Source organism: Engraulis encrasicolus, chromosome 19, assembly GCF_034702125.1.
Source record: "Engraulis encrasicolus isolate BLACKSEA-1 chromosome 19, IST_EnEncr_1.0, whole genome shotgun sequence".
Taxonomy (NCBI): Eukaryota; Metazoa; Chordata; class Actinopteri; order Clupeiformes; family Engraulidae; genus Engraulis; species Engraulis encrasicolus.
In genome coordinates, this window is record NC_085875.1 from 17,700,225 (window position 1) to 17,715,224 (window position 15,000).

Below are 15,000 nucleotides of genomic sequence, written 5' to 3' on the forward strand. Positions count from 1 at the left end.
CAGCTAATGAGATATACAGTGGGGTCAAGAAGATCGTTGATATTATGCAGAAAACAGAATAATGTGATTTTAATAGGATGACCAAGTAGAACATCCTAAAGTAATAGATCGATAGATAGCTCTATCAATGACTGACTAAGTGGAGCATGGGAAAAGACTTGTTATTTTCATTATACTCTGCTGATGTCTCTCATCAAATTATTTTTGAGTAAAACCATAATAACATTCCTGCTATTTCCATGGAGGTTATGTTTTCGGTTGCGTTGGTTTGTTAGTTTGTTAGTTTGTCTGTTAGCAGGATAACTCAAAAACTTATGAACGGATGTTGATATTTTGTGGAGTAGTTGGAAATTATAAAAGGAACAAGTCATTACATTTTGGTGGTGATACGGATCGTGATCCGGATCCAGGATTTTTTTTTAAGTTATATCACTGAGGCATAGGATTCCACAGTGTGTAGACTGGCATCAGTGACCTCATGGCCTTGGCGGAGGTTTGCACACTGAGCGCTACGGTAACACTTTAGAACAGGGGTCCCCAAACTAAGGCCCGGGGGCCGGATGCGGCCCGCCATGCCCCTTTGACCGGCCCTCCACCTCTCTGCACCTCACCATTTGAACTGGCCCAAAGAAGCAATCCTCACAGAAAAAAAATAATGATAAAATATACTTTTTAAATATCAACAGGCCTTCCTACAGTTTCACTAACCTAGTGTGAATCACCAGAAGTTTCTTGTCTTGATAGTTTCTCATCTCACTGTAATATAAACAGGCCTACCATTTCTATTGTATCACTCATAAACTGTCAATCACCATATTTTTCTAACCTTTCCTTGCTATTTTTACATGGTTATTAGAAATTAAAAGGAATACCTGTGGTATTTCAAATTGAAAAACATGTGAAGTACTCACTTATTTTGCAAATCACTTGTAATAATGAACTATTATGTGCTAGAAATTATGGCTATAATTTATGGCTAGGCAGTGGCCTAGTACACAGCCCACATGATTGATCCCGGCCCCTGATCACAGTCAGGAATGATAATGTGGCCCCCAGAGAAAAAGTTTGGGGACCCCTGCTCTAGAATAATGGATGCAAAAAAGCATTATAAAGATTTAATTAATAATTAACTATTGATGAACAAAACATTAACAAACGTTTGTAAATGACTAGGAAATGTAAACAAATGCTTGTAAATGACTAGGAAATGCTATGTTAATATTTCATATTTATCAAACATTTACAAGTTGCTTGTAAATGAATAAAATACTCTGTTATAAGGTGTGTAAAATCTTGCATATATCATTTGTAGATATTTTATAAAGCATTAATAAAACTTAGTTAATAATAAAAACATTTGTTAATGTTTTATTCATCATTAGTTAATTATTTACTGAGTCTTTACTAAGGAACATTATTATAAAGTGTTACCAGTGCTTCTAGTTTCAATTGTTTCCAGGGTATAATGGCACGATCACATCGAGATAACAGCCCTCGAGCTGACCAGTTCCTCAGAAATATTGGCCTTCACCAATTCATTCTGTGGAGCTCAACACAAATACATTTCACACATGCATATGACTTTGTGTGCAACTGAAATAAGTGGAGTTGCTACTTACTCCATATATCACCCATTAGTGGAGTGTGAAATAGTCAAGAATGTAAAGAAGATGATGTGTAAAGAAATTGCAACATATTTCATTAAATATGGCTGCATTTCCTATGCCTATAATGGGTAAAGATGTGTAAGTGTTGATAGTTGCTATGGTCTTGGTCTATAATATTAAAAGTTCAAGCTGTGCAACCTATCACCCTACTCCCCGTTACCATAATGACTACATTTTAACTTTCATGCTTCTACACCAGTGGGATTTGCAAGGCAGGTAATGTATACATTATGCAAAGGTGCACTCCATGGGGATTCAATGCATATGGCCTCGTTAACACTCTGGTACTGCCTGGCACCTTCATATAAGGTTCCTTGTTAAGAATGGGCACGGAAGGGAGAGCAAGGCAGCATAACGGGTGTTTGCATAGATATACTGCACATACGTATATATACACGTACTCACACAGAATCAATATACTGAAAAGTTTGAACACACACATCAGACAGAAACATACATACGTACACGCATGCATACATACACGCTTGTATACCTACATACATACATACATACATACATACATACATACATACATACATACATACATACATACATACATACGGTACATATAAACCTAAATAATATGTGTGTATATGCATGTACAGTACTATGTCTGTGAGTACCTATAGACAATGTGTATGTGGCTTGTATGTGGGTGAGCATGTTTGTGTGTGAGTGCATATAGGCTTTTGTCCTCTTGTGTGTGTGCTGTTATACAGTAAATGTGTATTTGTGCCTATTTGTGCCTCAGTATCTGCATAAGATGTGCATATGGAAGTCCATGTGTATGTATAGTTTATGGGGGAGTGAGTGACGCAGTGCACGCTGGGAGGCTGCGGTGATGACAGTAATGGCTCTTGATGGATGCTCAGCTTCAGCTGTAGCCATGGGAGTGATCAGTGACTGAGATCTTTATCGACACACACTCCACAGGGGATGACGAAGGTTTCCGGTCCCCCCACACAAATATACACACGAGCATGTGCCCACACACACTCACAGACACACACACACAAATAAGCATGTGCATGCGCACGCACACATATACGCACGCACGCACGCACGCACACACGCACGCACGCACGCACACACACACACACACACACACACACACACACACACACACACACACACACACACACACACACACACACACACTACAAGTGATGAGCTGTTCTTTCCCCAGTCACCATTTTTCTAATGCTTCCCTCCTTCAACAATTCAAAAACACACACAAAGACGAAATGCATACTCAGACTAATCCCATTCCTAACCGTCATCTCATAGCAAAAAATGTTTTTTTGCACTTTCACTTTTGTCAATAACAACAATATCACTACTCCTCACAAGCCAATTTTTCTGTAGTCTTCCTTGAAACACCACCCAATCCTTAGGACCGCATCCCCACAAAACTACCCTATCTCCATCCTTCAATGAGATGCAATTGTTGCACAGTCACAGCTGTGTGAGAATCTAAGGGGGCGAAGATATCTGTGTGTTTTTACTTTTCTGAAGTGTTTTTACATTTCTGTAGAGCTAATTTCAACAACAGTGCTCACTCTGTTGTAACTCCTGCCGGTGTGTATGCGAATTACCGAAAAGTACAACAATGTAAGTTATTAACCCCCTCAATAAACATAATTACCTCGAAGTAAAGATTTATCCGTGTGTCGTGAGGAGCTTACCCGCAACGCCGTCTTCCTACTCAACGCTACACACACACAATAGTTCATCACATCCAATCATCGGATTCGGCAATAATGAATATTATTTTAAAAAGGACTTGGAAAACAGAAAAAGAAAGAAAGAAAATGAACGACTGTGATTGTAGGTGAGTGAACTCTGGTGGGAGTTTTGAGAGCTACAATTAACACTGGTTGACCTCCACCGATCTCCATCTCCATCTACCCACCACTACCACCAGCATCAGCACCACCACGGTCGTTTCAAGGAATTTGAGGGCCCTAGGCAAAGAGAGATTTGGGCCAGCCCCGCATACAGTAGTATTGCCTACAAGGCAGTAAACTGTTGTGCGAGGGGCCCCCTCCACAGAAATTTCGATAGCAGTATCATTGAACTTTTCTGGTCATTGAAATTAGGGAGCTACTGTACATACCCAGGTACTGTACATAACCAGTCATTAGTGGGGGGCCATTCAGCTGGGGCCCTAGGCAATTTGCCTAGTCTGCTTGCCTGCTTGTGATGGACCTGAGTACCACCACCACCACCACCACCAGCATCACCAGCCTTCCACCTCTGGCTGTAGGGAGGTATCTCTCTCTCTCTCTCTCTCTCTCTCTCTCTCTCTCTCTCTCTCTCTCTCTCTCTCTCTCTCTCTCTCTCTCTCTCTCTCTCTCTCTCTCTCTCTCTATCTCTCTCTCTCTCGCTCTCTCTCTCTCTCTCTCTCTCTCTCTCTCTCCGGTGTGTTACTTTATGCCGCATGCTCTGAGCCGCACAGCGAGTCGTTAAAAAAGTGTCACGCCCGCCACAGCGTGCAGTGGCACGGTGTGAAGGGGCGGAGGTAGGGTGTTGCCAGGGGGGTGGATTGAAGGCGAGAGCGCGGGAGAACGTGTGTGCGCATCTGGGCGCGTTCACACCTGGGGCTCGGCACGGTAGGTAGCACAGCTAGGGGGTACATTTTCGGGGAGGGGAAAGCGGGGGTTAGGTTGGTGGGGGTCGGGGCGGGGGTGGTACTCAGGTTGGGGTTTGGTGCTGTGGGGGTTGAAGGTGTCAGTCTATGCCCCATCTCCTCCACAGTTCAGGATCCCACTGATTTACCTTCCGCAACGCACCACACCAAGAGATGGAGAGAGATGGAGGAAGAGAGAGATACTGTAAGAGGATAGAGAGACAGAGGGAGAGAGAAAGAAAGAAAACGTGATTATGAGGGAGAAAGAGATGAAGCAATAATGAGGGAGATAGAGAGAGAAAGTGATGGATACTGATAGAGAGAGAGAGAGAGAGAGAGAGAGAGAGAGAGAGAGAGAGAGAGAGAGAGAGAGAGAGAGAGAGAGAGAGAGAAATAGTAAGAGATAGCCTGCTGAGAGTTTGTAAAAACACTTTAGCGGTGTCAAACACAGTATAGAGGCATCACTTTCCACTCCTCTGCAGGCTAACAAACTTCCCCTCCTTAGAATATAAACTACCCACCCCGACACACACACACACACACACACACACACACACACACACACACACGCACACACACACACACACAACACACACACACACACACACACACACACACACACACACACACACACACACACACACACACACACACACACACACAAGACACACTCCACCCCACCAAACACCACCCATCCCACAACCACACCCCTTTACAAACTTGGACCCGTATCAAATCATCACCACATGGCATGCACACGTACACACACACACACACACACACACACACACGCACACACACACACACACACACACACACACACACACACACACACACACACACACACACACACACAAACACACACACACACACACGCACACACACACACACACAAAAATACGCCACAGAGGAGAGGCGTCACACAACAATGCAACGAGCTTGATTAAACAATTCAACTGTGCCAACTCTGCCTGAGGAAGTGAGGAGGAGTGCTGCCGGTTCCCCTTCTGTGTTTGTGTGTGTGTGTGTGTGTGTGTGTGTGTGTGTGTGTGTGTGTGTGTGTGTGTGTGTGTGTGTGTGTGTGTGTGTGTGTGTGTGTGTGTGTGTGTGTCTGTGTCCGTGTCTGTGTACGTATGTGTCTAGTTTATCTTGAGTACGCTTTCAATCTGTCTTTTGTTTTTGCCATTCTTGGAGGTGTTGGTGATTCACTGGATTCATACTGTATGGTAAATCCAGGAGATTGGTAAGAGACAACTGGCTCTTTTCTACTTCCCTGGCTCCTTCGAAAGATTGGAAGCACTTTCAGCTACAGAACATCTTTCACGAAATAGGCTATTTGCACAACAGTTGCTTGGTTTTCACAATAGCTGTTTGGTTTTAACCCTATGCACGCCACTGATCTATGTATATATTAAATATATTTAAGTTTTGCATTTAATATACGTTTTTAAATAGGTGGGTGGGAGTGGTGGGAATGATCGGGTACTGGAAGCATTGCGTTTCGGGGATACTATACTTAATATCTATTTATTATTATTACTACTTGCTTATCTTCCCGTAAGTCTGGGAACGCTACTCATCCTAGAGTTCAAACTCTAAAACAAACAGTCACGTTTGGAGATGGTAAAGCATACATAGAGTTCCCGTACCTCTTGTAATTTTTTCTGTTATTGCCACTTTTAGCATTTTCTGCAAGTTTTGGTAACAACGAAAGTTTGGGAGAGGCATAATGAAATTGACAGGTTTAAATTAACACCTGCACTGCTTGTCTGTCATTCGTCTATTCCACACTCACCAGCTCCAAGGCAGAAACGCGCTTTATCGCTCGTACCCACCATCCGCCACGATTATCCAGTATTCCGCCCTTGCTCCTCCTTGGTTCTGCTCGCTCTCCCAATAACTGGGCAGGGGGTGTCCGCTCAGAGCTCGCACGTATTCGCGGGTATGGGTATAGTCCAAGCTCTCAGTTGGAGCCCCGTATCCCTGAGCCCCCAAGCATCGTCTTTAACATAGCAAACATCGGGCTCGGCAGTAATATCAGCACCATGGACAGCGACCTTGCCCAATTCGCTATTTTGCTATTTTGCTTTTAACTTGCTTTTAACATGCTCCTCCTGGGCAGTGATCCAACGACCCCGTAAAGCACTTTATGATCGGTTCGCCGTGTAGACAGCGGTTCTCCTGCGAGAAACCCACGATCATGAGAAGCCTGTTCTCCAGCGAGAATGAAGATGTACGCATACATAGGCCACTGAATTCTAATTTCAGATAGCGCATTAATGAATGCAGTCTAGTTTTATGAGTGCATCCTTACAACTTCATATACATCATCTCACCTGAGACACCCTCTCAGTTCACATGAGAACAGCACTTCCAGGTGCCCATGCCTGCGAGACCCCGTCACCAGGTGCCCCTCCTGGACTCACCTGAGAGCACCACCTCCACCAGGTCTCCCTCCTGGATGTCCGAGGCACAGCGCACCAGCTGCAGGATGTTCTCCGAGCCCGGCTCATGGCGGAACAGCAGGATCTTCTCATACATGCCGTAGAAGCCACACTCCGGGAACTGAGAGAGACAGAGAGAGAGAGAGAGAGAGAGGGAGAGAGAGAGAGAGAGAGAGAGAGAGAGACGGGAGAGGAGAACAGAAGAGTTCATTTACACAGTACACATGAGGTACGGGCTAGGGCTGTAACAATACTGTATCGAACCGAGAAATCACCATAGTGAAAGTCACCATAGTTTTGTGATGCAAGAAGGCAGTATCATGATACGCCCTTTCACAGTTCTGTTACCCTTCAGTTCAGAAAATAATCACATGACATGATGTGACAGTGCTTCCAAGCTTCACATTTAAAAAATCGTGGGCTGTATTGAACCGTAGGTCAAAAATCGTGAAACAAACGTGATATGAATCGTGAGTTGAGTGTATCATTACAGCCCTATAGTACAGGCAGTTGTTGTAACAATTTGAGCATACATATTACACCTGCATGCATGTATTTGACCTCACCTGTATGACATATCCTATATTTTGATCCGATATGGTGCTCATTGGCATTAATATTAAAATATAAGAACAGATAACAGATAATTACAGATTTGTGCTTTAGTAACAGATGTACAGTACTTGTACTTGAAGCTGTATTGTACACGTTGAACACATGTAGTCTGACCATTACATAATCACATATGAAGTGAACTATAGTAACTAAAAAAACCTAGTGTTTCTATTAAAAAATTGTATTTCTCAACAGTTTGTGAAACACTGGCATAGTGGTAAATCACCATATGTAGCTGTAGTAGACAACCCCAGAAGACAGGCTCTTTGCTTGCATGCACTATGCCTGAATAAATCTGAATAAAACATTTTCTCAATGATTTCGGCGCTGCTACACTGAATGTGTAAAATGATGACCTAAAGCCCAATGTAATATTCATCATTCATCATTCATCATCACCCACAACCACCAGCAGCCCGTAATAGCAAAGCAATCTTATCCACACACTGCGGCTCTTTAGGCACGCCGCTCCCCTTTCAGAACCTAAGTGCAGCGCTGAATAGAAATGAATATAGGAAATACAGAGAGGCATGGGGGCCCCTTTCAAACTGAAACACCCCACTTCCACCCAGCTCACTTAGTACACCACCACCACCACCACCATCGCCCCATGCAAATGCAATGAGTAGAGAGGCACAGCTTAACACTCCAACCTGATTAATTAAAGACACAAAGCGGAACACAGTTGGCTATCAAAGCACCTACAGATGCAATCAGCAGTGTACATATATAGGCTAAATGCAGTAGAAGACAAGCATAATTAATTAAGCTCTTAAAGCAGTATGGTGGCTTTGCATGAGCCCCATCAATGCACCACTGATCTCAGGGGATTTTTGACACAACGAATCTTGAAACGTCTGTAAATCGCAAAACAACGCATGGCCCGTGTCCACACGCGTACAATTTTGTTGTGATTTTCACCTGCCCACCCAAACAGCCTTTAGTGATTCATTTCCACACGACCTTGCTGACCCCCATTCATGATTGCAAACAAGCGGATATTTTCCTCAACAACAGGCAGGCAAGATGGTTGTTTACTTTTAGAACGCGCCATATCAGGTTCAAACTCGGGCTGGGATTCATCTCATGGAGTTTCAGTGAACACCAATGTTTACTTTCCAACTGTCTACCTTAATCAATAAACATGTGAAACAAACAAAAAAGGGTGTAATATTGCCTCGTTTCACTCGCAGTAAGACAACACTTGCTATTGTTTTGGCATGGATGTTGACAATACAAACTGTTAAAAGAGTGACATAGTATAGTGTCGTGCAATATAATTACAGTGAGCCCGGCTAAAAATACGGCGGTGCGACAATTGGCAGCAAGCGTAGTGATGGTTCTTCACACAGTGCAGAGGCATCAGAAATGCAGCTCTGTTGAATGTCTACATTAATTAGTTCACAAAGCTGTTGTTGGAAGTCTCCTCAGTCCCCTTACTCCTTAAAAATCACTCTCTATGTTGATCAGCACCCAAGAACATATAATGATAACAACATACTGCATCAAGAACATATATGGTAAATAAATAAGCTACACATTAATTAGACATTACATTACAATACATTTACAGTAGCTGACATTTTTTATCCAAATCAACTTACAGTTAATTAGGTACAGGGTATTGGTTACAGTTCCTGAAGCAATGTGGGGTTAGGTGCCTCGCTCAAGAGCACTTCAGCCATGGATGAAGGTATTGATAAGGGTGGGATTTGAACCTGCAACAGCCCTGATGTAAAGGCAAACACTCTAACCATTAGGCCACGGCTGCCCCATCACAGAACACATCAAGATAGACTTGTCAATGGATATAAGTCTTGTATAATATAACATAGGCCTGCACAATTAATCTAAAAATAACCAAAATCGTGATAACATAGTGAAATCGAACTCGTGATTTTAATCGTGATTTAATCGTGGCAATAGTGACCTACTTTTGAGAGCGTCCTTGAAGCCAGAACATACTGACAGGCTGGTGTTTCTGGCCTGAAATCTGTCCACTTAAGTTTCATGCTATTGCCTTTACATAATTATTACAATTCATTTTATTTTGCTCATCCCGTATGTAATTCATTCTTGGTTATATTTCATCTTGTTATAATTTTCAAAAAAATCTGCAAAAATCAATAATCGTGATTAATAATCGTGATTATGATTTTGACCAATATAATCGTGATTATGATTTTTTCCATAATCGTGCAGCCCTAATGTAACATGCACACACACACGCGCACACACGCGCACGCACACATACACACACAATAACACAGTGGTGAAGGAGTACAGTTTAAACACAGAGTAGCTGTCCTGTAACTAAGACAGTAACATTTTTGTCATGCTACCTCGATGCTCTTTCCATCAATGCCAATGAGGCTAGTATATAAACAGTACCCTGTGCATCCTACTCCGGTTCAGCTGTCTCATTCCTCACTGACAAACAGTGTTTGACATGCGTTGACACCAATGACAACAGTCAACAGTAAAAAAAAAAGCCCCCTCCAATAGAAGTGATGCATTAGCATCAGTCTGCAGTGGGATGATAACAAACATACATGATTGCGACTGAATGTGGTATTTGTGACAAAGGCAGCATTTTGTGCATGTATTATGTGGCTGTGATCAATTCGGTGTGAGGGAGATGAGAGCGGCGTATCGACTGACCTGTGCAGTGCAGTCAGCTGGGCAGCAGTCCTCTATTGATCTCTGCTGTGATGACTTACACAAGTACTGGTGGTCGGTCTGGGGGACACATGGGTGTGTGTGTGGTGGCCGTCTGTGTGTGTGTGTGTGTGTGGGTGTGTGTGTGTGTGTGTGTGTGTGTGTGTGTGTGTGTGTGTGTGTGTGTGTGTGTGTGTGTGTGTGTGTGTGTGTGTGTGTGTGTGTGTGTGTGTGTGTGTGTGTGTGCGCACAGTGCGCACGTGTGTGTGTGTGTGTGTGTGTGTGTGTGTGTGTGTGTGTGTGTGTGTGTGTGTGTGTGTGTGTGTGTGTGTGTGTGTGTGTTGGCACAGGCTATGTTGTCTGTCTGTTGTCTGTGAGCTTACAGCAAATGTGTCACGTTTGTTTCTCACTCTCTCTCTGTCTTTCTCTCTGTCTCTGTCTCTGTCTCTGTCTCTCTCTCTCTCACACACACACACACACACACACACACACACACACACACACACACACACACACACACACACACACACACACACACACACACACACACACACACACATGCTAAAAGCTCAAAATTGGCCAACTTTGGAATGTCGTTGTCTAGCCCAGAATGGCACCTCACCCAACATACTGACCCCCCGTGACCATTTGATGTTCACATTTTTCATTTTCCACTGCAGTATCCCTGCACAGCAGTCACATGACCTCCCGCTACACCTCCATCCATGGCTGAGGTGTCCTTGAGCAAGGCACTTAGTGTAACCCTCAAGTTTTGGCAAAGGACGCGCTCAACTTCTTGGAAAAACGAAAGTCTTTGGGTGCGAGATAAAATGTATCAACTTAAGGAAGAAAAATCCGCACTCACAAACTGCGTCTCATTATTTATTTATATTACCACCATGTCCAAAAAGCAAACGCGTTTCGGCTATCAAGCCTTCATCAGTGCGTGGTACTCTAGGTGCCTAGGAGTACCACGCACTGATGAAGGCTTGATAGTCGAAACGCGTTTGTTTTTGGACATGGTGGTAATATAAATAAATAATGAGACGCAGTTTGTGAGTGCGGATTTTTCTTCCTTAACTTAGTGTAACCCCACATTCACAAGTTTGTCCTTGAGTGCTTGGTGTACAATATGCATGTTTGGCATGTTAGCTGGCCTAGGTTCTGGGATGCTTTAAACGAAGCTCATGCAGGATGAGATCCGCTCCCTCCATGTGTATAGAGGAAGTGTAGCAGGGTGTTCTAGTGAAATAGAGGAGTATGGGGAGGTAGTGATACAATTCTGAAAGCCTTCGCGCATGACAGGTGAAAGAGGGAAGGAGGGATTTAAATATGCACAAAGGCGGGAGTAAGTAATGACGGCTGTCACTCGCAGACTTCCTCCAGAACAATGTTTATATATAAACAACATTTGCTCCAGGCCAGGGACTCTAAGCAATATCTAGTAAATAACTGAAAGTCGCTTTAGATAAAAGCTAAGTACAATGTAATGTAATGTAATGTAATGTAATGCCAGCAGTCCTGGGATGGACCTAGACACAAGAGAAACACATCTTAATGCAAATCTGGGGTGTGTTTCACAAAAGCCTAGTTGTTAGCCAGTTAGCAACTTAGGTGTCAATGGGAAATTGCATTGCAAACAACAAAGTAGCTAATGTAGTTAGCAACTATGGTTTTGAGAAATGCACCTCTGAGGCGTGATTACTGTACTGTAGATACTTGAACTCTGAAACATACGTACATCCTGCAACCTAATTGCCGAGCACTGGCCACAGCTTTATAAAAGCAATTGGTAAGGTTTTCATTTTCTGCGGCTAAATCATTACCAACCTGCGAGCAACTAACTCACATTGGCACAACATCGTTAGCTGGGATGCTTGTTGCTCACAGATGACAGACATGATGATGCTGGGGTATATAGGTAATGATGAGCTTTGTTGTGCTCTCACTTCAATGCATACAGGCATGGACATACACACACACACACACACACACACACACACACACACACACACACACACACACACACACACACACACACACACACACACACACACACACACACACACACACACACACACACCCATTTCCTCGCTCAACCCACACACTTCTCATCTTACAACTTCCATTCAATCATGGCTATATTCTGTTCGTTTCTACGTCTCGTGATTACACACTGCGGTTCATCCAATCACGGCTGCCATAAAAACATAGCCAGGACCTGTCTCATATCAGATTTACATAATTACAATAACAACACCTTGAAGAGCAAATGAAATTCTCGAGGCTATCTAGGAAAACAGAAGAGGAGAAGAGAAATGCCATACACAGACATGGTAGAAAATTGAAAAGGGGGATGGTAATGGCTTGGGTAGCATGGTCAGTAGGGCTCTACATTTACTACTACATATACTCCACTTTTTTTTCCTCACCAGCCAAAATGGCTAGTAGATGTTAATCTTACTAGCCAAACACACACTCACTTATGGGTCAAAGTGGCTAGTAAATTGGCCTTTTCAACCAGCCAAACTGAAATTTTACCAGCATTTGGCCGGTTGGCTGGTGTTACAGTAATTTTGAGCCATGGTGGTCTGGCAATAAGAGAATTGTGCCAGTGCCCGTTCAAGCCATATCAATCCAACTGATGTGCTCACCCTGAAAATCAGAGCATTTGGAACTGAGTTGGTATGCATAGTGGACCGAAAATGTGTGATTTTTCTCTGTGAACCGTGATGATCGTCAGCAAGTTCATCTGTTGTCACACATGGTGACACACGGTATAGCACAGAGTTTTGTTTCAAACCCACTGTGAGTTTTGTTTCAAACCCAACTGTGTCCAATTGTTTTTGAGAAAGGGTATGGGTGACTTATTTAGACATGTAAGTTAACCGTTTGTGAGTGAGTGCACATACAGTACTTTGTTGAAGACCATCAAAACACAGTACAGAGCACGATACTGGAGGTATCATGGGCAGATAGCCAACAAGGCTCTCATTCATATTTTCCACCATTGTTTGACTCTACCACAACCTCCGCATGGAAGTTCAGAAGATCACCCACACAGTTGGGTCAATATTGCAACATGTGCAGTCTGCACACATGTCTGCATACCTTATGTCAAGCGTGCTACTGCATGGAAACATGACATAAAATACGCACTGCAACGCATCCAGGCACAAAATGTGTACACGTACACATATCTTTCAGAGAGCATATCCCACGCCTGCAGCATACTGTTTGTGTTTTGATATTTGGTTCCATGCACGCCGGGATTCCATTGTTGTAAAGTGAGTGAGTGTGTGGATGCATGGATGAGGGGCGATACTTTGTGAAGCACAAAAGTATATTCCTTTTGGAAAAGCACGGAAAGTAAGAAAGGAACGTGTGATCACAAAATGCTTTTCTTGAGATAATGGCATTCTGTCAACACCTGTAAATCAAAAATAATACACTGACGGATAAACAACTAATCTATTGTCATGTGTATTTCTGGCAAAGTGAGAGTAGAGGTGCAGCTGTTGTTGTGTTTCAGTAGTGTTACTCCCTGCATATGTCCACAGGTCAAAGTATCACTGTCTTAATCAGTTGTATGTTTGTGTTTTTGTTTGCATACTGTGTGTGTGTGTGTGTGTGTGTGTGTGTGTGTGTGTGTGTGTGTGTGTGTGTGTGTGTGTGTGTGTGTGTGTGTGTGTGTGTGTGTGTGTGTGTGTGTGTGTGTGTGTGTGTGTGTGTGTGCACGCGTTCGTGTGATCTGCCTTTGGCTGAATGTATATAACAGTGAGCTACATGTGCCTGAGGTGTGTGTGTGTGTGTGTGTATGTGTGTGTGCGTGCGTGCATGCGTGCGTGCGCTTGTGCATGCTTGTATGTGCATGTAGGTGCATGCGTGTTTGTGTGTACCTGTGTGTGTGCATAACAGCGTTTGCGTAATCGCTGAGTGAGTAGATGATGCTTTTCAGCGTCAGTGCTGCTTCCGTCGCCTGTCTGCCACAACAGAGACAAATGTCTGTTTACATTTCTGTGCCTGGTTCCACTGCAGCTACATTAGGCTTGTCGCGTTCACACAGCCTCACTAATGTGCTGCAGGCAGAAATGAAACTTAATCCCAGCTTACGCTGAGGATGACTCTGCTGCACACAGACAAAGAGAGTGCTTCTGCGAAAGGGACAACAAAAATGTACCGTCATAAATAAACACATAAGTCAGTCCAGTAAACCAGGGGTTCCCAAACTTTTTTCCCCTGCGCACCCTCTTGTACATTTCAATGTGGTTCACGCACCCCCTCAGTTAATATTTTGGTGTGCTGATGGCCACGCAAGTATGGATTCACTGCTCATTCACTGCATAGTAAGCACAGTCGTTTTTGGGGAATTCTCTTTTCCAATAGTCTTGGAATTAAACTACACTTCAGATGGAGCCTTCCAGCATATAATGCACCTATAATGCAAACTCACATATCCGCTCTATTCAGCTCGCGCGCCCCCTTATGGCAGGCCGCGCACCCCCAGGGGTGCACGCCCCCCAGTTTGGGAAACCCTGCAGTAAACAGACAACCCGGCAGAGAGTTGTGAAGCTAGCCTGGGGCCACCCATTCTGTTTGTGGTGCTACATCGAATTTTGGATCCAATGCAGTCTGGCAAACCTGTCTACTCTAGGCTGCTCCTTTGCCCGAGTAACCGGGCACCAATAAAAAACGAATACCACACATATACAATACATCATCAGAATCTGTAGTCTGATTGGTTGTAAATGTTCATTGATTCCGCCTCTGCGGACTTCCTGTCTATTGGAGGTGTTCCAGTCTAAGTGACTTCCTCTGAGCTTCATGTGACAGTCAAGCTATTACAAGATACAAGATGCAAGGTACAAAATCATATACACGTGAATAAATCATATATATGAATTTCATCCATGAGCAATTAAGAGTTTTGTGCTCAAAAAAGTCCCCAAGAGTAAAAATTGTAGGAGAGGTAGGAAAAAGTCCTCTG

The 15,000-nt window shown here is 43.5% G+C and overlaps 1 protein-coding gene across 1 annotated transcript in view; it reads right to left on the reverse strand.

Annotated features, from left to right (window-relative positions):
* prkd1 (protein kinase D1) overlaps positions 1-15,000 on the reverse strand; it is an 82,800-nt gene that overhangs the window by 42,109 nt on the left and 25,691 nt on the right. The window contains exon 2 of the mRNA XM_063183731.1: positions 6,723-6,861. Coding sequence (XP_063039801.1) covers positions 6,723-6,861 — 139 coding nt within the window. The remainder of the gene's footprint in view (positions 1-6,722; positions 6,862-15,000) is intronic.